At 39.2% G+C, this 26,322-nt stretch overlaps 1 protein-coding gene across 8 annotated transcripts in view; it reads left to right on the top strand.

Annotated features, from left to right (window-relative positions):
- The window catches only part of LOC135471941 (tyrosine-protein phosphatase Lar-like), a 187,020-nt gene that overhangs the window by 141,565 nt on the left and 19,133 nt on the right, over window positions 1-26,322 (top strand). For 5 of the 8 annotated variants that reach the window (XM_064751391.1, XM_064751390.1, XM_064751388.1 and 2 more), the window contains 6 exons: window positions 11,460-11,560; window positions 14,234-14,429; window positions 19,769-19,789; window positions 21,007-21,291; window positions 24,266-24,577; window positions 25,715-26,026. In XM_064751391.1, coding sequence (XP_064607461.1) covers window positions 11,460-11,560; window positions 14,234-14,429; window positions 19,769-19,789; window positions 21,007-21,291; window positions 24,266-24,577; window positions 25,715-26,026 — 1,227 coding nt within the window. Of the gene's footprint in view, window positions 1-11,459; window positions 11,561-14,233; window positions 14,430-17,939; window positions 17,958-19,768; window positions 19,790-21,006; window positions 21,292-24,265; window positions 24,578-25,714; window positions 26,027-26,322 lie in introns of all 8 variants that reach the window. The other 3 variants (XM_064751387.1, XM_064751389.1, XM_064751393.1) reach the window with 3 other exon arrangements.

The following is a 26,322-nucleotide window of genomic DNA, read 5'->3' as shown; positions in this document are numbered from 1 at the left end:
ATAGGATCTGTTGCAACCACGGGTAGTCTGTTCATGTAGGGGCAAACAATGGAGTTTGGCAGTTGGACATCTGGCCAAGCCATTCTCCAACCTTAACACTGACCTTTCCCCATACCCCTACTTTCTATTAATAAATATACCGTAGTCTCCTGTGGAAACTCCAAGAGATCCTGGTGGACTTGCTACACGTTTGTGCTAGCCATTTGTTAGTTTGGATGATGAAGGACCATCCCTCCTGCCTTCGTGTCCAGATTACCAGCACATACCTGACGAATGTGCGGACCATGAGCTTTGGATGTTCCAAGAGATAACCCCTCCAATAGGCCAGACCCTAAGGTTGCCAACATTCCTCGCTGTCCACTGTATTCTAATACTTTACAGTACACCTAGTTATATGCTTTATCAGTTTTGAGCAAAAAACATTCAAGAGTATTTTAAAATCACCCATTGAGGCCTAATTATTCTGACGATTGAGTGTGAAATGATTTCTTTTGGAATCTTGGAGTGTACTGCATTGTGGTTTTGGCAGCCAATGTATAGAAGGAGCTGTCTGATTCTACGATGATTGAGTGAGTTGGTGGCAGGGTGACGTGGTATGAACTAGCTACTGATACAGTGAAGGGCGCCTTAGCTGTCAGCCTTATCTCCGAAATATTCCAGGAGTAGATGTGCCGAACTGCAGACAAACCTATTACTGGCAATTCCTGGAGGTAGCTCTGGCCGTCTTATCTCTTTGATCCAAATCCCTGCTTTCATAGCCTGGATAAGAAGACTGTTGACATGCAATTTCATCAATACTATGATGTACACTTTTGTGTAAACACATCTTTTGTCCAGAGGACAAGATGTTCGCTCATACACTGAGGATTTAGTCAGTGCTTCAGTTTTTCAAATTGCGGCGTCGCTGCAATAATGAATGATCAGACATGTCAGTTTGTGTGGAGCTATGGAGAAGCATGCAGCTAGGCAGAGACTTGTCAGTTTGGGGATTCCTCTGGCAACAGCTTCCTTTGACCAGCTTTGACTGTCTTTATCAGTGGAGATAGTCAGAGCCAGGAAGAAGCAGAAATCTCAGCAGTCTCACCTACAGTGTTGTGGATACTTATCAGTAGGGAAGGGCTTAGGGATTTGCTAAGTGGCTCTGACACACTGTCCAACGCCAGTGTCCATCTTACTTGAAACTTTCTCTCTAATGTTGTGTCTGTGTTGATAGGCTTTTAGTGGTAATGTCTTTGCCTCCATTGCGGCCACTGTTTCCAGGTGCCAAAGGCATGTGGCATTTCCAGAGTCCAACCTTTTACTTTGAATTCACCTAAGTCACAGCTCTACAGCTCTAATACCCTGTCTAACATCCTGTGAGATCTAGAACCTCACATGGAAGTTGGTTTTAGCCATTGACTCTGCCTGAACAACACAAAATTCCAAAAAGAATAGATGAGGTTTGAATAAAATATTCATGCTGTTCAAGCCATAATTTGATATTGCAAGTAAAAACATTTTTTGTTGGGTAGACTAACTTCAAAGCTTTCCAATAAACGTTTTGACAGCATGGAGTAGTGCTCTCACTTGTGAAACAAATACTGTGTAACCATGTGGTGAAAGTTGCAGAAATACTATTTATGGTGCAATCCACATACATGTACACCTACATATTATGATACCAGTGCACATCTTACTCATTAAATGATACATAGGATAAGATAATGGGGTTTAGGCAGACCTTGGACCCCTTACCAAGTTACATCCTGCCTGGTTTGATGGATTTCTAGATAGAGGTATCTGTGTTTGATACTGGCTGGACTCCACAGTGGTGAGTTGATGTCAGACTGTAATCAAAAACTGACCCCCTTTGGCATAAGGTTCCCAGACAGGGTGGATTGCAGGCCTTATTAGCCTTTCATCTCCCTGGGTTTTATTTGCAGGGGAAAAAAAAGGCGAGTTAAGCAGGCTGTCTCATGGGTAGAGGCCGGTTTTATGACTGGGGGACAGATACTGATGGTTTGTGGTGAGATTGGTGTATTATACAGGTCATATGAGTGTCAGAGCCTGGCACAGTATGAGAGGTGAAATTAGCAGTCCAGAGAAAGACGTGATGGAGGAGGGCGGTGGAGAAAAAATGGGCTGGGGAAGTGTGGACTTGAGTTTAATTAGAATTGCTTAGGAGTAGCTAATGCTGTGATGGTTGTAACTAGGAAACCTGGCAACCTGGCAGATGGGTACCACAAACAAACCTACACCTAAAACCCAGGCTGTTTGTAAAGGGATAACTGTGTGACAAAATTTAAAGTAAACACTTTGACAGTTTCTCTCTGACAAGCAGGTCCTTAACTGGTATATGAAAACATAAGCCTTATTGCTTATGGGAGTCTGGAAAGGAGGAGAGGTACATGTCCGCTGTTTAAAAAAAAAAAAAAAAATGGCTTGTAAACCCCACTCTGGTAAAGTAATTTTCATCTGAGATGGTAAACTTTACTTGTACAAGAAAAAAAAGAAGTTTGTAGATCTGTCAAGATGGAACATACCAGACAAGGTCAAGTTGGTTGCTAATGATTGTGTGTTAAAACATGCCTGCGGTATAAACCCTGATGCACTTTCCCAAAGTTGGTAAGTGTGCAGCAAGAGTTTCACTGCCTTAGGGAACCCAGAAAGGAACTTAAAGATGACCTGTATAAACACTGAACTTGGCATTTCCTGCCTTACAAGAAATTATAGGAGTTAGCAGTAGTGTAACAGTTTTCAGAGAGAAAAAAAAAAAAAGCACATGCACATAGGACCATGTGTACTTGGTCAATGGAACGTTACTTTTTTTCTCTTGCCAGCTGTTTGTAAATAAAAGTTATCGGCATTGCCAGTAGACTTTGTAGAAAGCAAGAGGGACTGACCTGCTCCATCAAAAGTTGGCCACTGGGAGAGAGAACTTCCAGTGAGGTTGAACCAGAGTACAACAAAGAACGCCTTGGAGGATTGCTGGGTAGCCTGCTGTCTTAAAGCTGTCTTAAAGCTGTCTGGTTTGATGGCTGCACATGCTATATTTGATAACCCTTCAGCCCGCCTAGCAGTAGGCCCGGGTTCCTTCAGGCTAACTTCACCCCAGGGAACCCCACCTAAAAGCTGTAAACCAGTTCTTATCACTTGGGGACTCACCCTCTAACCCCTCAGGTAAATGCTCAAACTATCCCCGGGTCAGATTTCAGACCCGCTCCCCTTCCTTTATAAACACTGATGGTTCAGCAGCCATTATCAGAACACCATTACCAATAACAGCGCTGGTCCATCATCAAAATTTCTTCAGCCACATTGTATTGTTGGCCAGAGACTACAAGCGCAGGGGATCACTCAGAGTTTATTGGATGCTGTGTTTATGTTACCGTAATAATTTAATGACTGCAGTTTTAGAATGGCACATCTCTTTCCAATAAAAACGCTTAGGGTTTCACCCTTACAAATTTGTTCGAAAGTATTTCTTCATTACTCGTAAGCTGGAGTCTACAATGACTTTATAGACACCCAGAAACATTTTAAGTTTCTTCCTCTGGCACTTGTCAGTGTTAACGAAAGATGAAAGTCACCGAATAGAAAGAGGTCTTTAATGAAGTTTTGGGTACAATATAGAAGCTCCCTTAAGAGTTTCTGTTACCCTGTTGCAATTGTACAGACATGTGAACCCCCTGGAAAGCTTAACTCAAGGAAGTTGGAGTAAGTTTAAGAGCTGAAGTCTTCAAAGACATTTCTGGTGAAATAGCTGCTGATTCTTCTTAGCAGTCATTGGATGATCCAAATTCAGTTGCATTAAAGACTTGTGACGAAAGAAAAAAAAATTCATTCTGTTACACACATGCTGTTCATGTACATTCTGCTAGCGCAATTCAATTGGCTAGCCTCTTTTTACTGTGAGGTTTGTAAATGTGAAGAAAAAAAAAACAACAGCTGGCCAAGGCTATGTGGACATTCAACATATGTTGTGATATCAGTTTGGATTAAGCATTATTAACAGAGACTGAACTAATAGCTAGTCAGGTTTTTTTGTTTCCTTTCTACCTTTGATGCTCAGTATGTCGCTCTGAAACTACATGCCTGCTGTCTGCGTTGATTATCGCAAAGCAAAAAATCATGACCAAGGATCTGTTGAACTCAGATTCGTATGTACATATATAAGCCTGGTTAACTCCAGCTGCTAGCTGTGTTTTGCAAATGTGTGTCTGGTCATTGGATTTTGGGGGTGTAGTCTGTGGAGTAATGTTTTTAGGGCATGCATCTCTCAATATATTGCTAAATTTGAACCAGTGAATGCTGTTAAGCTAATGGTTATTGTTTCCTGTATGTGCATTAAAGCAACCTTTAGTTTTTGGAAGCATTGGAGTGTTAATCAACATTGGTAAGAAATATTACTGTTAGGCAATATACATATAAATCAGCTCATCAAACCGTGGAACAGAAGTATTACCTGGATGATAAACATCAGCATTACTGTCCATGTTACCACCAGGCACATTACAGGTGTGTTCTGAAACCTCCCCTGAGGCAAGAAATTGTTCCCATATTGGTTTGAAATGTAAAATTTCTAAGGCTAAATATATTTCTCTCTCTCTCTCTTGTCTCATGCCAAGCGGATAATGTGTTTGAGGTTGGAAGGGGAATATTAAGTCCCCATCTTCTGCTCTTTATTTCTTCCGGGATAAGCAAGGTGCTGTCAGATACCCAGGGTATGAGACATCCACAGAATGCGATGGTTGCCATGGTTTTGTGAACTCCTTAAGTGGGTGCCGTGAAATCTGTCTGACCTGGTATAGTGTAGGATACATAGCCTGCATCTCCAGATTTATGATGGTTACCAGATGCCAATGACATGCTGACTCAAACACAAGGGGATGCTTCACTATGTACCTGTAGGTGAAGTGAAAAATCAGGTGTGGGTAAACATGACTCTCCTGTAGACAGAGCTTTATGAAACACTTAAACTGACCACTGGCTATCCGCCGGCTATGGATCAATCTGACCATATAAACCCACCTTCTGTTCCCACACCCTGAATAGCTCCCTAAAATATGTCAATATGGTCACTTATATTTACATGTCTATGTGATCTGAGTGCCGAAATCAAACAGGAAATTCCCAGCATAAAAATAACAGACCACCTTTAAATACCATTGCCAGAAAGGCCATTTCCTGCAGATTCCACTTATGGTCTTTTATGTGAATTAAAGACAAAGATTGAAGTTCTTTGCTGGAATTTTTGGACCATATTGAACAACCTTTCAGATGATACTTACTTTATTTAAAGGTGGTCTTTTACTTTAAGAACTCTTCTGACTTCTGTATCAAGTCTTAAGACTAGCTGTAGCACATGTACTTAGGATAAACATCAACATATTGGGTGCCCCTTCAGCTGGCCTGGGTCCGTCCTACTATTGTTTCAGGCAGTCCGATATTTCCTTAGGGGATTTATTGGGACTTTCTTGCCATTTTCTCAGGCGTATGAAAGCAACTGGCACTCGATCTGTGTTGAATTTGTGTCTTTTTGTGCCAAAGCATCTACCGATGTAAACACAACTTCACAAAAGTATTTGTTTATTCTGTGGGCTCAGATACATTTTAAAGGACAAAAATTCTAAAGAAAAAAGTTTGTAGGTGTCAATGCCAAAAATGTTTGGATTGGGATTTAAGAATGTAGAATAATTTTTGGACTTGACTTGTTTTGCCCATACATGCAGTCGTATATTCGACACAGAAGTACCACCATCATGGAAACTTGAAAGCCTGTAATATTGAAAGCAGACACAAAGAAACCCTCTCACAGCATTAATGCCGTCACTAACTACATTGTACTAGTTTTGGAATGTCTCCAGTTTCTTGAATCCAGTCAATAACTAAAACTTGTCCTGGCTTACCCTTCTGGACATGAATCTTACTCAAAGAAAAACAGTATATGTAGGATTTGAATGACCATGTGTTTGGTTTCTTTGGTCATGATGTGCACAAAAAACGTTTCCTTTCCAGTGCCTGTATTTTTCATCTGGACATTCCGTAAGAGTATGACAATAGTCCTGTGTCTAATAATATCTGGCGAGTGTTTGACATTTGCTTGCCAGCAGCTGAAGCCCTTCACCCAAAGGCTATGATAAATAGGCTCCTTTGACAGGAAGCTTTTTCCAAGGCACAGTTTGTTGTTACAATCACCAGGTTTTATACCTACAGCCATAATTCCAATAGCCAGGATACATATTTACAGCCATGCTATCAAATATCCTTTCATAACCAAAGCACAGTGAGATAACAAACCTTCTGTGTGTTTATCGGACGAAAATAGCTCAAAGTAACTGATAGAAATAACTCCTAAAACTCACAGAGGTACTGTGTTATAATTACAGCAGCTGCTGTGAAAGGATGTTATAACCCTTGTGTTTTGCTGGAGTTTGAGCAACCCAGTAATTTGCAAACAGCTCCTCCATTACGCATATTGCCGGTGTCAGGGCTAATCAAACCTTCCACAACCTGAAACCACTGTACAATGTTTGCGTCAGAAGCTGTATCAGTAGACCTATTCTCCCTGGGAGGTGACATTTTCTTCTCTCAACATTGTTACCTTGCATCTCATAAATGGATAACAACTAGTGCATTTTCGGCACTTGGCCTGAATAATGTTATAATATTATTTCTGTCATGATCCAGTAAATGTTATCGTTTACGATTTGCATGCTACAAAAGCCATTTGCTAACTTGATGGGTCAGAACAGACCATGAGATTTACATCTTAATATCTCTTTTGTTTTTTTTTTTTCCTAAGACACACGGAAGTTTATTCTGGACATTGAAAATTAGAATTTTGCAAAAAGCCAGTATATTACATACAATCTGGCATAGAACAGTATCAGCTGAAAACCATGCTCAATTTTTCATGTTTCTGTAAATCTTCAGCTTTTCTCCTATGGAATTTATGCATACAATTATTATGAAAATAATACACAAAAAAAAATTTATTTGCTTGGATCATGCAAAATGGAAGTTCCATTAACTATGCAAATTATTTCTCTACACCCTGTAATTCTGCTCAGAATGTTTCAAAATAATGGTCACAGAGGCAGTTGAAGAGGTTGAAGAATAAGGGTAGCTGGGTATAGTGTATGTCTTGATTCACAGGATGGGTGGGAGACAGAGCTTTGTGACTGGGAACTGTAGTAAAATCCACTCTCCTTGTTGTTTGACGTAGTTGTATAGGTGCCAGAACTAGTGTTTTTCCAAGGTTTGTGCAATGCTAATCAATTCCATGGGAGAAGACGAAGCATATACAGCCCACATGAAGGGGTTATATAGGTTCCCTGGCAGCGTCCAAACAAATAGTTTTCCACCCATTATATTGCTGGAGTAAAAAAGATAATGATTGTTGTAGACTTGTGATATGCTACTACGGTGGTAACTCAACTCCACGGGTGTAAACACAGAAAAGGAAGGGGTATTGAAAATACAGACACCTAAGGAGCAGTTGATTGCAAGAGATAAAGAGACATCAGTCATTTTTGGGGCATGGCCAGTATAATATTATCATTTTTTCTTATTGTTTGTCATTGTTGTTTTTAGCTGATTCTTGTTCAGCAGAAAGTGAGTTTTAGCAATTTGCAAATTCATCCCTAGAGGGTGTGTTCATGTTACCAGAGCAAATCCATAGATAACCTCCCACATATATCCCAGGTGACCGGTCTTCTCTGTGGTGTTTGCATGACAAATGTACAAGGGCATCTCCAAAACATTTACCCCTTCAGCTTTGGACAGATGAACGGCTGTGGTGTGCTACATGGTCATGTGGCCTTGTATGTGGCATGTTACTTGTTGTCATACATAACTGGTCTCGCTTGGCTGGGGAGAAACTGGGATCTGTTTCACTGAAGCTGATGTAACAAAAACAAACAGAAAGTGAAGAGAAAACACATGTTACACTGACTTGCCTCAGGGGTCAGGAAAGCTTCTTAGCTGGGTTATTCCTGGCCAGAGCAGTTGTTCAGGCTTGATGGACAGACAGACAGTGTTTTTACCTTGCTTATTTCACTCCATGCGAACTACTATTATCCTGAGTGTTACATAATATGCTTGATGAGATACCTGCTCTGTTTATTTTACTAGTCTCCCATGTTACTTTTTTTTTTCTTGAGCATTTTTTTTTTTTAAGACAAGTAATCTGGAGTAATGGAGTTCTGTTGTATCAGCCCTTGTGGAATACAGCAAGGTTTTTTGGGGGGTTTTTTTGCTTTTATTTCTTGATAATCTTTTTTTTAATTAATGGTGCATTTCATTATAAAACACTTCTTTAAAATGATAATTTACTAGTCAGTTACTTATCTACTACATGTAAGTGGTAAGATGATGCTTAAGGTTAGGAGTCAACTGATACAGACGAAATGATGCCCATGTGGTACATATTAGTGATGATCTAAAGTAAGATCTTTTAGGCCATTATTTGTATAACCTGTGGTTGTGTAAGACAGTGATGACTCTGAAAGCATTAATTTTCTTTTCTGGGGTACAGATGACGCACAACCTTGACCATCTGGAAACCGCACAAAAGTGACAAGCAGGGTTGCACTTCTGTCCTCACAGGATAATGGCCATTTTGTTGTCCAATATAACCAAGAGACTAGTTTTTCTTCTTTGTTATTTATATGTACCTTTTCCATTTGATTGGCGCAGGTTCGAACGAACTCATTTTGTCTGTAACAGAAGCACTGATTTTCACTGAAAGGACTTGCATGCCAGTTATAATATTTGATTATTTTTATAAATTTTTTCTCCCTTAATACAATTTAAATTTAAAGTTATTTTCTCATACCAGTATTAATTTTTTTTTATCGCTCCTAGCACTTTGAAATTTTTTGTTGTTGTCCATTATCTTGCAGATTCTCAAAATGAAAATGTACTCTGAGGAAACCAATAAACATTCTTCCATGGTTTTGCAGAAATAAAAACATACAACATATTAGGGACATGGAATGTTTTCTTTAGAGTTTCCCATCTGGATAAGACGACTTAGAGTAGTGTTAGGGTATTTTTGGTTTTTTGTTGTTTGTTTGTTTTTTGGGGGGGTCTTTTTTTTTTAACCAGAAAAGGCTGGTTTCTTATGCACATTGGTGGAAATGTCATGCTAAACTTTTCTAGACTTCTGACCTTTTCGACTACACCTGGCAGTCCCTACAATCAATGCAGAATCCATGTGTAACCCTGTAATCATCTTCATGCACTTCTGTGATCTTGTACCGGAACGAGCCTTCACTTTGGCGTTCAGTCACTCGGTGTTCAGCTCGGTTTGGTGGACATTCAATATTTATACAATATTTCAGCAATGAAAGGATTATCTTTCTGTGTATCTTTCTGGAATTCTGTCAAGCCTGCGGTGAACATCCATGTAGCAACAGACTATCAAACTGCAGTTTGATGTTTATGTAGTTTCTGAACTACAACCCTTCATATTTGCAAGCTCTAGAGACAGACTATCTCTAATCTGGTCTTAGGTTTGTTAATTTGTCAGAAGGACAATACAACTGTACTCTTTTTTTTTATCATATTTCTGATTGATGTTGTCCATCAGGAAATGCTCACTGCAACTGAGTGTCCAAGCAGAGAACAGATTTTTCTTTAGAGTCTTGAAGAAGTTGTTGATGTTAGTAAGTTTGGAAGGTAGAGTAGATGCTTCTGGTTTTTGTAGGTTGTCAGTTTTTGGGGGTAGATGTTGAAAGGTAGGCGCACAGAGATGCATCTCTGTCAGCATGAGAACATTTGTAAACCAACACCTACACTCTTTGTGCACTGTTCACCCTCATCTCCAACCTATCAACTTCAAGGGCTTAATGCCGATAAGGGACAACCTTCCAGCAATGGCCTGCTGCAGAGGAGGGAATGGTTTATCTCCAGCGGACTGGTAAACACTGACAATTTCCAGAAGCAGTTAACTGATGATATAATCTGTATGGCCAAGCCATGACCACTCTACATGTGCTAGCTGTAACCCCAAGGGAATCGCCCGCAAAGCATTCAGTTTTTGATGGCTTCAATCTCTTGTGTCAAATTCATTAGCAATTGGTTTATTGGGAATCATATAGACTGCTCCTGGTGTCAAGAGATAAAAAAATGATGAATCATTCAGTCCACTTTTTGACTTTCCATAAACCTACATCAACTGTCATTAGCATGTGTACAAAGGCATCCCTCGGGGCTTAGCAGTGAAAACCTTAGGTGCGACATCTAAATGATGGATTAGGCAGTAAGAAAACGTTCAAACCGTAGTATTTGTGACCTTTTGACACCTTTTATTATGCATAAGGATGACATGTTTTCATGTTAGCTTGACAAATAGCTGTTTTCTCCTAGCTTTTAGGACAAAACTCCTGTACCTTAAATATAGGTGGACTAATGGAACAAAAAGCAAAGTGCTAAATCACAGTTGATACAAGCTTTGAGTTTAGGATATTTTATGAAGATTGGAAGGCTTTCATTTGTAGAACTAGTCTAATAGTTAAAGTTGGTTACCGTAATTATTCAAGCTTTTCTACCACCTCTGCAACCAATATTTTGAAACATTCTGAGTTAACTATGGAGCGTAGTGAAATAATTTAATAGTACACAAATTCCACTGAAAAAAAAGGGTGTTAGTGGTTGAATAGGTTGAACATTTTGCAGTAATATGGTTTAGTGGAAAGGAAATGTACTCATCATGCAGTTACATCCAATATTTACCAACACACAACTAATTTAATACTTTCAACATTCATTTTGTTGACAATATTCCAAACACACAATCTTTCACATACAAGTTACCTATCAGTACTGCTTTCCAGTATATGTGGGAAAGAAATTGCCTCATGTATTTACAGTTGCTCTCACCCATGACCTGCCTGCTGTTCCCACTGCATTCTCATCACATCTAACTCCCCTGCTGCACCTTGCCCACATTGGTACAATCACAGTAAATGAGTCAGCCTTGCGCCGATAACACCCCCTGTAATTGTACTAACTCGTGAGTGGTGACCACTTGTAGCTTTTTTACCTTGTGCATACAGCATTTAGTTATCACCCAAACCCGTGCACACTGTGTCCAGTATACCATGTTACTAGTTTTGTTCCATTGGAATGTCGGAATGTGTCTTGCTTTATAGACCATCATCTTAACCTCAACATCATGTCATCATCACTCTTTCATTTAACCTTATAACCTTGTTTGTATTCATGCATTACCATTCTCTACTGACAAGACCCACCTTATTGTTTTTATTTCTTGCATCTTGTTGACTGTCTACCTGAGTCTTGCTCCATCAAATAATTGAAATGGTATCATGGTTAAGTAATGATAATTGAAAAAGAAGATATTCCGATTTTCTTGGCTATGCCTCTCAGGCTGTTCATGCTGCTTGTCCTGATGATGTAAATGGTATTGTAAACAGAGCCTGTATTTACTGGAGTGTTTGTGTTTGGTACAGCCCCAGGGAGCCCGCCACGGAACGTCATGGCCCGACCAGTCAGTTCAACCACTGTAATGGTCTCGTGGGAGGAGCCAGAGATTCCAAATGGAGTTATTAAGGTAAGCTGTATATAAATGTATAAAAATCAAAAAAAGTGAGATCTCTGCAAAATTAATGGCCTAAAATTTTGTCTTTTGCCGAGGTGCCTGTTTTGCCCGACTCTGAGAGCGGTGTAGATCTTAGAAAGGTGTTTCAAGGTTTGAGTAGATTTTTGAATGGTATTTCGAGGTGGTATGATGTCTGACTGGGCAGATGTAAGTTTCTGTGTAAAAAGTAATATATTTGTTGGCCTCTAAAAATATTCCTGTAATAGTGTAATTAAAATTCAGATAATTGCTTTCCTTTGACATATATTATTATTTTCTATTATTATATATATTTTTTATGTTTTTTTAGCATCAGATCTTTTTCAGAGATCTGATGTTGTTTATTTTTCTGACCTCTTTTTATCACCCTCTGTGGATATTTCAAGCATCCTCCCACTTGTCCATAACAACGGCTTGCCTTACATTTACATTGGCACATTTTAACATATTCCATTTTATTGTCTAGGCTTGCAGCATGTGTTCTGTAGCTACACTGTTACATGTACATCAATCACATGAAGCTGGGGACAGTTATGATGAACCAAGAATCACCCAGCAAAGCAGGCACTATTAGTCACAGTGGTTAATAAGGTTTCCATTCCTATCATGACAGACAATACACTGGTCTTAGAGCAGCCATATATTCTTCCTTTGAACCAGTCCATTGAACCAGATCAGGAAGTATCAGCTTTACGTGGCTGCTACGGTATAAACCATGTCATAGGAGACAAGCTAATAAAGGCTGTGAACTTTTCCAGTGTTTCCTTTCACCAAGTCTTCAATCCACGCCGATCAGGTTGCCTACACTATATGGAGCAGATCATGTACAGAAATCCTGTTGTGTGCTCAGCGGATGTGACACATTCTCTTGCTGTCGTCATCAAAGGCAGAAATTTAATTTCCTCAAGGCTGCGGCCAAACTGTTTTCTTTGTGGACATTTCTCTTGAGGCATTATAAAGGCATCTGGTATTCTGCGAAGCAGTAAAACACAAATGACCCATTATTCAGAACACTCAAAACTTCTCATTAAAACTTGCCATACTTACGGCAGCAGGAGATAACCCTTTGCTGCCTTTCGTTTTGCCTTAGTGTTATATCAGTAAGCATGCATGAACATTTTTGTCTGAAACTTCTTGCAGAAAATGAAGGATACGAGAAGTGGACCATAAAGATTCGGAACAAGTTAAAAATTCCACACGTTTTGAAATCTACTTCCCTTGTCCGGCAAGCTTACCAAAGAGCTTTATTTGTGGCTGTCCTACCTCATTTGTTTTAATGGCTCCTCTTGAACGCCTGTACTAGAAGTATATAAGAGCTACAGTTATTCCCTCTTAGAAGGCGGAACCATTCCCTCAGACAACCAACCCTTAGCTCATACCACTTGGGTAGCATGCTAATCACATGTGACAGATGGTAGCTATTCTACTTCCATTGTAATGGGTGGGAAGGGAGAGTCTTGTCATCTGAGTGAACCACACAAGAAAGGTGCTAACCAGGATGTTTGTGCATTCTTAAAGATGGTTATTTATTTCCTGTGGCTCGTCCACGAATATTCAAAAAGACTAAGAAGTCGAGGTCATCATCTGATTGGCCTATAGTCCAGAAATAACAAGGCCATTTGTCTTCATGTCTCCAAGGATCTTGACAGGAAGGGGAAGAAAAATGATGTACTGGCAGGGGAAAAGTTCTTTACTGCTCTGCACATTTGATATCCTAGGACAATTACCATGTCATGTAATGTTATCCTGTTGGTCTGTCAGGGAAAGATCAGAAGAGTCATTACAAAAAATGACTGAAGTGACCATTAAGCTATTTTATACTTGTGTTGATAGCAATATGGATTTGGATGAGTTTATCACTGGTAACAACAAACCTGTCCTCAACCCGTAACTACATTACTCTGAAGATAGGAACAAAATTACAAAAAAAAGTAATACTGTCTGTGCACAAATTGCTTGTCATCTATTGGGGTTCAGGAATAAAAAAAATTGTACTAGTTTGATAACTTTGTCATACTAGGTTTTTGCTCATTGACTATCCAGTCAGTCTGTTGTTATCTTTTTTTGAAGGGCTGTTAGAATGCAACTGGACAATATTTCAGTCTTAGGACTTGTGGAGGATGTGAAGAAATGATTAAAAAAAAAACTGTGAAGGCAATCATCAAAATAGAGCTTTGTACATGAACAAATGGCTTCCATTCCCTGTCTGTGTTTACATTATACTTAGTCCCTAAAAACAAATTGTATTTTAGGCGTCCATTCTCCATTTGATGCATTCATCATGTTTCAGTCTAATTCCTGAACCTATTCAACTATCTTGGCAATCAATATTGGAAAACTATTGGGTGTAGAGAGAGACATTTTGCACAGGTTTATGAAGCTTACACCTTCAGTGACACAAATTAATCATTTTAGCATTATTTTGATCACAGTTGAACATGTATGCGTATATTCAACTGAAAAAAGTGCTTTGTAAGTCAAAAAGGTTAAAGATTTACAGTATATATATTTCAGGTACTCGTTTCACATTTAAGATGCCCAGTCTCAGTTTGCTGTATTCATCATGGATTTGATGTATTCATTGTACGTTTTAGGTATTCATTACATGGGGGTGAAATCAAAGTTTTATGTTTGTGTACATTACAGGGTTATAAGGTGTTTTACACACTGAGTCCAGACATTCCAATTGTGTTTTGGGAGCACCGAGAGGTTGCCAACAACAAACTGACATCAATCAGCAACCTCAAGACAAACCATACCTACACCATCAGCGTCCTAGCCTTCTCCAACATCGGCCAGGGCCCGTTGTCCGAACCCATTCAAGTGATGACCACTCAAGGAGGTAAGCTGACCATGCCGACTGGCGGAGATCTTAGATATGAAATGTTTTAGTACAGCAAGTGTTCTTGTAGCCATTGGATGTGCGTGCGGTGCGTGCGTAGCCTGATTCTGTTTCAGGGTGTCAGGTATGGTGATACTGCCTGGACCTCTTCAACCATCCCTGTACGTACTTGTTACCGTCTTGTCAATTTTAGTTGTATGTTTGCCTATATATATATATATGTGTATATATGTATATATATATGCATATACCCCTATTGACCATGTATATTTGTTATGCCACTACCTATGTTATTAACTGTCCCCAGCATGTCCTGTTTGCAGCATGGGCACCACCCCTACCCCCCCACAGTTGTCCTAGATCACACAGAACCTCTGTCACTAATGCAGAACCAGTGGACACCCACAGACTTGTAGTTTTCACCTTAAAGCCGTGTCCCTGCTACTCTTACTTCAGAAGCTTGCACTAATACTGACCTCATTATGCCTTATCCAGGTACGCATGCACTCAGTTTGTCAACATCATTAATTCTCTGACCTTTGATATGCTATAGATGATCACTTCAGTGGCATAATTTAAAGTTTGAAGTTTTCAGAACATATAAACTTCAGTGCTTGGTTGTTGAGAGTTAACCTTGGCACCTGCTGTTGTTAGGAGTACGAGTGACAGTTAATTTTGAGTTGTGCAAGCAGCTTAACTGCACACACAGCTGGCCTCTTTGGTGGTCTCCACCCGCATTGAAACTCAAGAACTGAGGAAAAAATCATGGGAGAATTTGTAAGTTGCTTCACAAGTCTTTACTGTGTCATCAAAATGTGTAGTAGCCAAACACATTGACGCCACAAGACCTTTGAAGTTATGGCTCCGATTTCAAAAAATTCTGATGGGAAATGTTAAATAAGGATATGTTGTTACCCTAACACTGAACCACCCAAGGCCTTTGAACTTGAAACACAGACCATTATCACACGTGCGTTCAAAGTGCTGTATTGCTCCGTAGTTGTTGGACTGTACCCTGAAATCAGCTTTGTTGTTGGTCTAATTATAAAGATTAAAGATGGAGGGGCCATTTGTACTATTCTCCTACACAAATATAGGCTACAGGCCATCATTTTTACCACGATCGGTGATACTTGAAGATATACCATGTGTTAGAACACACACTGACTCGAAAAGGCCTCATCTGCCTGAGGTTAGATCATAGAACCATAGAAAAGAAATCCATTGAAGATAATATTAATAGTGAAAAGTGATACTGGTCTGCCATTCTTCATGTTACACACATTCACAACAAAACACCATAGGTTTCATGTACAAAAAAAAACCTTACATGTTCATGTCAGTATCGTGTCTGTTGATAATGTACTGTCACCAGTCTTTATTTGTCCTGTTCAGATGTTCTTGTCAGACTTTAAGGGGAAAAAGAACTGTCAAACCTTTTTGTAATAATTATTGTAAATCAAGATGCTTACAATTTTAAATTCTCCGTGGTATTAAGTAATGAAAGTAAGCTGTACTGGAAATAATAATATGTCTTTCCAAAGCCAGGCTTGATTGTAACGGAGTAAGATTTCACATTTTTATATGGCTATTTTGGGGAGGAATTCACAATTTACTGTTGGTCTTGAGCATGATTTGAGATGCCGAATGAAAAATACTGTAAATTGCATCTTATATTAGCACCATCATTTACCAGATTTAACACATTTTGAATATTTAATACTGTTGATATTGTCTGTGTTGTGTCGTGCTTTGGTGTTGTAGGTTAGATTAGATCTTCCACATCTCTTGGGGAAACAAAAATATAGTATCAGTATTTAACATTTTCAAGTGACTGATGGTGATTGCTTCAAGGGTGTACGTGGATTCTTGATTCAGTCCCCTTAATCCATGTGCTCAATTCTGTAGGCACCTTTTTAGTCAGTTTGTAAATATGAAATGGAAAAAGAAACAAGTTCTATTTTGAAAACACAAAACATTAGGGATTGTTTGTTAAAGTTCTTGAAAAAAGATTGTTTGTCATGGGACAAAGATTATACCTTTTTACCAAGCCATGTGGAAGACTAAGTTAGGGTTTACTTTTGACATTTTTTTGGTTTTTATATTTTTTTTTTTTGTTGAAGAAGGTTGGCATGTGTTATTCAGCTGTTACATCATATGGAATGTTCCGAATGAGCTAAGCAGTGTACATGTAGTTAACACATAGTCATAGAACATGGAGAAACCTGCTGAGCTCTATTCTACCCATGGCACGGTTTAAGTCATGTGTGTAGGACTGAGCCCAGGTTGTGCCCAACACATCGCCCTACACCAGTGGGGCTGCCAGCCTTCTTGACAGAACCATTATCAAGCTCTTTGGGCTAACTTTAAATATAGTCTGATCGCAGAAAAAAAAGAACAGTCTATTTTGTTTTCTAGTTCGTCGAGCCCCCGTTTATGAGCGTAAGTAGGTCATCATCGGTCAGGCCAGTTTGATCGTCCGGTTCAAACCTTAAATGTTTTTTCTCGATCTAAATGTACTTTATATCAACATGCTATAGCTACTTGTATGGGCATGCCTTTTGACCGATCTTCTGAAGCTCATGTGAGTGTCGTGGTCATCGGTGTGCATCGTGCTTGTCTTAACACGGTCTCTCGCCCGTTGTCTTGCATTCAGCCAATCTTCCTGCTTGTTCGCCTGTCTTGTACAAGCTGCCTTATATTGTCACTAGTTCAACTCCGCTTGTATTGGTGTAAAATCCACTTGAATTTGACTGTTCGTCCCATTGTCATGTTTTTTACCCCTATGTCCTGTTAGACGTCACGAAAATGACAACTATAATGTGGTCCGCAGCACACAGCATGATTATAAAGGCGCTGACTGTCGATACTAGATTAAAGTATTTGCTGCGCGGTTTTTTCTCATGATCTACTGTTTCCCATACTAGACCTGATATTGTTTACCCTCTAAACCTGGCTTGAACAGCTTTCTCAAGTTTTGAACTATTTTGTCTACTTGTTCACTTTTTCTTACCTGGACCTCTCTGTGTGCTTACTTCCATCAACATTTTACTTCTCTATTTGACAAAAAATTAACAATGCCAATGTTTTTTAAGTTTTTTTCATAACAATTCTTATTCCTACGGAAAATTTTTCTGAAGCGTGCCATGTAATTTTCTGACATAATTACTCTCTTTTCTGTAATCAAAAATTTTCTTGTGCTTTTTTCGGCCATTTCAGTGAAATTGTCCCTGTGTTTTGTATTGCTTTTTCGCTTTCTGTTTTTAACCAAAGATTCATGTAAGTTTCTTACAGCCAGCTAATAACAATAACAGGCTACTTTGACTAAATTCTCTACAGTCAGTCGGCAAGCAAATTTCTGCGAAAGTTGCGCTTGCGCAGCGGCAAGGCACAAGAACTTACTGGCACTGCTGTACTGTTGTGAACACTGGAATGGGTAGCTTGCAATACCTATGTATATATCACTCACTTTCATACTAACCTGGCTGTTTTTCTCTTCCCCCCTTGGAGACGACTCCGCTAAGGCAGGTGAGAATTTCACTAACGATCTTTCTTTTGCAGATTTATAAGCCTTCCAGCACCTGTATATACATGTATTATTTATATATCTATATAAGGATCTGCCACTGTTTCAACTGTAATCTATATTTTATGTATCTTTCTTCGTATTTGTGTGGATTTCTTCATTGTTCAGTCTTCGGAATGAACAGAATTAATTTATTTTGTGATCTTTCTTTCAGTTTTGTTTCTCCGTACTTTTAACAACACATCAAACTCCTGAGTATTTTTTTTTTTTCTTTTTTTTTTTTTCTCCATCTTGTGGACATCTACAAGTATGGACTCTGCTAAAGCGTTATTTTTGCGCTGTGAATAATTTATTTTCTCCATGTTTGTATGTTTGTGTGTGTGTATATGTGTATTTTGAATGATCAAATTACAAAGTTAACTTTGCTGCTCTGCATACAGTGTACTTTTAGTCTTCATCTGGGTGAAAGTTTTTGAAAGACCAAACTTTAACGCCTTGTACCTCCACCCATAAAACTGACCCCCATCAGTTAAGTGAACAGGTCTTGAGTATGGCGTGGAGCAACAATCCATTAAATAAATCTGAGGCTTTGTGTTAGTTAGTATGTACATGTACCTATAACCAGTGTGCTTCTTCTGCTCATTGTTCTTCTAGTTGTGAGGAGCAGCCTGTGTGTGGTCGTGGGTTTCCCCACGGTCTCTATCCGGTTTCCTTACACCATAATGCTGGCCTCACTTGTATAAGTGAAGTAGTCATGAGTACAACGTAAAAAACATCAGACAAATAAATGAATAAATACATTATGGGGACAGATATTAGCAGTGCTTTAAAAGAAAAATTACAATTCTCTTAGTTTTTCAGAAAAGTAAAGATAGGTGTTGTTCATTAGAATGAATGATTATGGCTTAACACCATTGTTCATTAGATGTACTAACCATGTGAGAAAAGAGAAACTTTGTGTTCTTGTTAACATTACATGTATATTACCCAAAATCAGAAGGATTACAGTACATGTGCACATCTCCATTACCTTGAGAACACAGAATTGAATGCAATCATCCAGGTCAACAGTTGTCATCAAGAAGACACGTGCAACATGCCATCACAACAACAATAACACAGCTCACACAATATGTTACTTGTCCTGTCTCTTGATTTGCTGCCAGGAATTCAACGTGACCACACCAGTTAAATGCCCTGTTACTGATTGAGCCTACACTAGGGTAATTTTGGTTCACATGTTTGAACTGAAAATCCTTCTTAGGGTTTGTACTTCATGGAGCCTCAAAAGCTTTGAATGTCATTGAAAATGAAAGTACAAAATTCCGGGCCCTGGAAACCTAGAAAAATTAAACAGGTCCTTGAAAAATGAAGAATTCCGATATTGCATTTACACTTCAACTGGAGTTGTGCAAGTAATACCAGACTTGTTTGGTAACTGATGGACGATTAAGGTGTTGTCAAATTTTTACACTGGCCGATATGTATGACTGAGGTTTTAGCTGGTTGTATTTTCAGAGAGTAAGATCTTTGAAGGCCTTGAACTGTCCTTCAATACTCACTTAATTAGCCAAAAAAACAGTCCTTGAATTCCAGATAGGGAAAGTGTACGAAGATGATGAGACTACATCTCATATGCTGTAGGTATTTGGAGACCTGGTTATAGCTATCCATTTGGAGGCTACCCAGAAGGTAATTAATGTGTTGCACAGCATGTCCTGTGTTATAAAATGACAATTTAGTATACCTGTATTATACAGTAATTCTGCTCCTTCTATGATTGACTTACCGAACTATATCTCCTATGCTGTAGGTATGTCAAGACTCTATCCAGGTAACCAGTCTATTACACGGCATGCCCTATTATATTATAATCTGAAAGTCTGACTAACAACATTTAAGTACAATTTGTGTGGTTCAATTAACCAGAAGTCCTTTTGCATGCCCATGTAAGATTTCAACCTGACACCAGTGAATGATAAGGATACAGTTAACTGTCATGTGAATTATTGCGATCACACACCCACCTTACCATACAAGTCCTGTTACAATAAGTTGCCATTCATTCAAGTTGCCAAGATTTTAATTTCTTGAGTTTAATAGTGTCTTAACTTTAATATATAGATAAATAAATTTATTGAGTGAGTAGTATCATAGAAATGAGACTGCATGTACATGTATGCAAAGCAGCAAAAAAAACTTTAAATCATTTTTACTCCTCAGCCCCTTATTTACGCCTCGTGTTTTTTTACAGCATGTTTAAATATGATTTCTGTGTGAAATATTTCTCAATCCTGATGCATCTCCTTAAACGGAGTGAAATGACAGTTTGCGTAAACGCCTTTAATACTTCATTGTCCTGTCACCTGTAGGAAGCAATGAAAGACCAATCAGAAGTAATATTTCAAAGAAATTCTTTTATAAAAAGCAAAATGTCATGAGGATTGAGGAGTGTTTATTGTGTGTTACCTATTATGTTTGTCCAGCAGCTAGCGCTAAAACTTAAAAAAGCGGACATCGAGCAGTTCTCCAAATGCATTTGGAAATTGATCTCTTGGCGTGCGCAAGGAACTATGATTCAGAACCAAGCGAAAAGTTCCTTTGCTGCTGTTTCGTGCCTGATTTGGCCCCTCTGGCTCATTCAGTCAAAGCGACTGCAAGCTTCTTGTGCGGGAAGCATAGGACTGAAATGCTCTGCCTATCATCAGCTGTTATGGTGGCTGACATTTGGCAATGCAAAGATCCATCGGCGATAAAGCTGCTGTACAGACACAGCAGCATCTACATTCAATCAATAAGATTTTCTGTCTTCTTGAATACTCATTCCATCTTCTTTTTTTTTTTTGGAATCATTGTGTCATATTTTTTATAGACTTGTCTAAATTGTACATGATTAAATATTGCATTCTTATTTAATGAAGCAAAAAGTCTTAAAACCCCTTTTTGATTAATAATTTATCAAAATTCACTTCACCCTTTCATTTTAAATAAATCTGGAATGAGGCATAGATTTAGACAAACTTTTTAGACAAAGTTCGACTTTATTTTCAGTTCCTCTTCAGCCGCGTAACCTCCACGGAGAAGCAATAACGCCCAACTCTATCAGCCTAACATGGACACCACCCGATGAAAGTGACACCATCGAGAGCTACCAACTCTACTACAACGATTCCTATTTCCGTCAAAATGTCCGAATAAGTATCGATCCATCAGTGGCAGGATTCACTCTTAACGACCTCACCCCTGACACTGTCTACCATATCCAGGTGTCTGCCAAATCAAAGCGCGGGGAGGGGGCGAAAACCCCTACCATCCAAGTCCGAACTTTGCCGTTTGGTAAGTCCACTTTCTCTTTTGTTTTTTCTTGCTCCCAGACTATGTTATTTATTTCCCAAAGTGATTCCAAGTGTTTTGTCCACGCTGTCTAGTGATTCCTTGTGGTCAGATATGGTTTATCATTCTAGTATTTGTCTTCATAGTGTTTATCTTCATAGTGCTTTTCTTCAAAGTGATTTATCTTTATAGTGTTCCAGTAGCTTTTCAGTCCAGGCTTTGTTTCTGATCACTGATTTCTTTGTCTCTGTCCACTGTGTAAGATGTGTTTGTCAGTTACACTACTTTGAATGTGTTTCTATTCACTGAGATGAGGCAGATGAGTATGGAGGCCTTATAGCCTGCAAAGTTTGTTGTGTTATCTTTCCCTTGTGTTGTGGTCGTGTGTTTCACTGAGTTTTTCTGCTGAGCAAATAGTGTATGTAGTAGTCCTGTAGACAGATCAAGCTTGCGTGATGCTCCGCCACAAAGAACTTTCCCTCTCGGCTACACATGTAACGCATCCTTGCCAGGAAAGGCGGCAGATGTTTCGGCATACTCTCCACATCCCCAGCCTTAACAAGAAGCGTCGTGGGATAAATATGACTTCCTGACCCAGGCTGGCTGTTGTATGTAAATACCAGTACATCAGCAGTACCAGCAGGGAACTGCTGTGCCTTAAAGCACCAGACTTCACAGAGTTGGACTACTCCAAACCATCTATCCTTCTGCCACGACAGAGACATACTCTGTTCTCTGGTGCGAGGGAGAACACCAAGAAATAACTGCCTCTAAAGAACTCTTAACTGGACCAAAACAGACATGCTAATGTTCTGTTTGGAGACTCTACCATCGCATCTCGTTTGCATGGAAACCTTAAACAAATATTTCTTCGTAAACAAGCTCAGGTAAAATTATCATCAACAGCTTGGAGGGCATTTTTCACCTCGCCTCAGAAGACACTGAGCTCTTAGTTTCATAGGCCTACCTATAGAATGATTTCAGTGAAAGTGGGCGTAAAATTAACCATGTTTTTGTGTCATGACCCAGTTCATAGAAGTGCTCTTTATCAGTCTGCGTGCCTCTTTTAGAGCTGACCAACACAATTGTCATCCTGCACAGTAAGAGTGATCTGTGATCACGCATCATTACCTCACCAGTGAGCCACATCAAAGCTTACGCACGCCTACACACTCACACAGAGAGAAACCACAAGGATGGACACTGGTGTGAGATGCATGGAACACATTTGTATCCGAATTGATACAGGGAAAACATCAATATCACATGCCAATCAGCCACATTTTATGTTATCTCTAATTAGGTTGATTGTTTGAGCCAGCGGTCACTTTTTATTGTTCTCTTTTGATGCCATTGAAGTGGCTCTGTGAAAAGGGTGGCCTATGATCTAGGCATTTACTTCTTTATCCATAAATTTTCTGCTTTCGTAGTGATTACATTCATCAGCTTTAATAATTTCCAGTATAGAATCAACTGTTATGTACGCTATTGAAGATGAAATGAGATGGCTTTAATTTGAGCTTTTTGAGCATAGCCCACAGATTCTAAGCCAATGTACAAGGATAGTGTTTTCAGACAAATCTATATATAGGGTTGAGGTTGTGCAAGTCAACTGTCTGAGATATTTTCTTGTGCGTTATATATATTTCTTGTTCCCAGAATTTAATGTTTCCAGCACTTGGTCTCTTTCAGATGGTTTATTGGACATGAGACGGTGAAAAACAATAGGTAAAATCCAGGCGTTAAATCCTATTTGTCCTCTGAGAAAATAACCCAAGGTTCAGTAGATGTGGCGTGTCAGTGATGACTACAGGGTACTTCTTTTGGCATTTGAAGTCTCATTGTTTGTGGACTTGTGTTGGTAAACTGCATTATTGTTTTCATCTTCCATTGGCTGATTGTGGACTGATGTGGATTGGCGGCAGTTCTGGTTTGAAGCCTCGTTGGGTGATGGTGGGCTTCTGTGTGCAGTATGAGGATTTAGTGCATTGGGGTCCTGAGGTCACATTGCTGATTTGTGGATTTACTGCATAGTGTTCGGAGGTTTTATTATCAATTTGTGGACTACATAGTGTTTTGAGGTTTTATTATCCATTTGTGGATTACATAGTGTTTTGAGGTTTTATTAGCAATTCGTGGATTATGTAGTGTTTTGAGATTTTCTTGGCAGTTTGTGGATTTACATATTGTTTGGGGGTTTTATTGGCAGTTTGTGGATTGCATAGTGTTTTGGGGTTTTATTGGCAGTTTGCGGATTGCATAGTGTTTTGGGGTTTATTTGGGAAGTTGTGCATTACCATCTTTACTGTTAAATGTTGGCAGTTTGTTGACTTACGTCGAAGTCATAAATGTTTCCAGTTATTTGCCTTCCATCTGTTTCTTTGTGTAATAATCGGATTCTGTTTCATTCTGGTAAGTGTAGAAGCTCAAAAACTTTAGTTATTATATCCAAATTTAGTGTGTTGGGTGGGGGGGGAGGTATAGGGGAGTTACTTGACAGCAATGTTTACATTCATAATCCAGATTTCTTCCATCTTTTCATGTAGTTTGACTCCCATATAGCATGACAACTCAGCAAACCCTTGCACTGCGTAGACCACAGGGCATGTATCTTAATCATCAGTTTTTGTCAGTTTAAAACATTTTTTTTTTTTTAATTTCTCTTTAAATTATTAAATCTTACACGTCTGCAAGCAGCTCACCTCCCTGGATTAGAACTTGAATTCTAATTTGTCTAATGCAAAGATTATTTTATGATTTTCAGTCTGAATATTTAAGTTTTATGCATTTTAATTTTAAATAACCACAACATAATAGCAGCTCAGGTGTTGAATGGTCACGGTGTGATCTTCAACACTTGAGTAACTCTACAGCATGCCCAAATAGAAAATAGCATAATAGCATGTTGATTCCTTATTCCTTCTTTTTTTTTTTTTTTTGACTTTATTTTTTTTCTTTCCGTTCTGACCCCGTTCAGTCCCAGGTGCCCCTCCACAAGCAGTTAGTGGCAGTCCTATAGATTCACGCAGTATCCAAGTCACATGGAAACCTCCACCTGCAGAAAAACAAAATGGCGCCATCACAGACTATAAGATATTTTATTTGGAAAATGGCGAAGGCGCCAATGAAAACGCTGATGCTAGGATTGTACGTGTGGGGCCTGAGGAACGTTCGTACGTCCTGAGTCAGCTATCAAAGTGGACTGAGTATAAGATCTGGCTCCTCGCCTCCACCAACGTTGGTGACGGCCCTAAGTCCCCTCCCATCTTAGTCCGAACCGACGAGGATGGTATGTAGGCCAACTAGGTTTTTTTTTGTTATAATTTGATTTATGTTGCTATTAACATTTAATGTTTCTTCTTTGTGAATTGTTTAACATGTAGCCATTTTTGATGTTCCTTACCTCCTCATCATTAATAAGTGGTAGCTATGTGTAAGCTAGCACACGACTAACCGGCTCCCTCTTTCAACTCATTAACCAGTGGAAACAGTTTTAACAACTTGACATCTCTAGCTCCTACATGTATCATGTTCTGTGATTGGTGATGTCATCAGCGGTGTTAGAGAGTACAGGATCTAACCTCAGCATAGAGGAGAACTACTGAATATCACCTCTGTTCTGTGTTAAACAGCTTTTTCATGTCAAGTAACATGAAGTTTTATATGTTTAACCTGAGTGAAATGTTTTGTAATATTAACACATTGGCCTACATGTACATGCTTAATCATGACCAGCCACCATATACATATATATATTAAATTTCTGCTTTGGATGTTGTTGCTGTATTGTCACATACCTTGCAAGCTATGTATTAGTTATCTCCCTTGTTTCCCACTTCAGCCATTTCACTGTTGAATTGCCAGCATGTGGCAGCCTTAGCACTGGCTTTTAATATTATGCATTAACACATTGAAATGTGAACATACTGTTAAATAAAATATAAGTTGTCTGAAATCCATGAACTTGGTACTATAAGATATAGTCATTGTTGCAGAAATGCAATATTTGGGTTTCCGTTTGGTGCATGTGTATAATATTAAAACTTTAGGGGTGGGGGAGAATAAAACATTCGTGTGAGCATATATATCCATATGCTGCAAAAGATCATGAGCTCATAGTACATGTAGTTCAAATTCTGAAATTTTTAATTGGAATTTTGGTCCTCTTTTGTTTTTGTTTTTTAAGATGGACATGTACTGGTAAATAGTCGAAATTTCAGGACTGTTAGAGCCCTTGAGTTTCTCCTTCCACCTCCCTTCTCAGTGCTGCATGACATTAGATTGTGACATTATAAGTCTCCAAGGAAACAAATGTGGTGTAAACTTTTACATACCGTGTTCAGCTGTCCGATTCTGTAGTGTGGATTAACTGCCAACCAGATCCCCATGAAAATATTAAAGCCTGTTCATTGATCTGTTACCGTAGTACCTGGAGAGCCAAAAAAGGTCCGTCTTGAGGCTATCAATTCAACTGCTGCTTTTGTGGAGTGGCAACCTCCAGCTCGAAATGAGCGGAATGGCCTCATCCGGGGTTATCAGGTACATTATGTACCCGTGGATGAAAATGAGACCCCTATCGGTGAGCCGGACTATCACAATGTGGTGGATGGAGACAGGACAGATGCCGTGGTAACGGGGCTTGAGGCAGACACTCGGTACAAGTTCCACGTGGTGGCCTACACCAGGAAGGGAGATGGAATCAGGAGTAAGGCCAGAGTGGTGACCACTAAGGGAGCAGGTAAGCACAGTGGTTTCCAGGTTGTCAGGTAGTACCTCATCTGTCTTTCATTACCTGCGTTGCATTCAGCTGACAGCCGCGTAGCCTGAGAATCATCCTGATAAATGTGGAACTTGTCTTTTTCGTCCAAAACAAGACAGAAATAAAAATCATGCGAAGTAATAAGGCATGTTTTTTTTTTTTTTGGGGGGGGGGGTGGGAGGTTCTTTAGCAGAATGACTTTTGTTATCAATCAATTAAGTGTTTTGGTCTGTCCACTGAAACCCAGGTGAGACAAGATACATGTGGAATGGTGT

Source organism: Liolophura sinensis, chromosome 7 (genome assembly GCF_032854445.1).
Source record: "Liolophura sinensis isolate JHLJ2023 chromosome 7, CUHK_Ljap_v2, whole genome shotgun sequence".
NCBI classification, from domain to species: Eukaryota; Metazoa; Mollusca; class Polyplacophora; order Chitonida; family Chitonidae; genus Liolophura; species Liolophura sinensis.
This window is presented reverse-complemented; position numbering and strand designations above follow the sequence as displayed.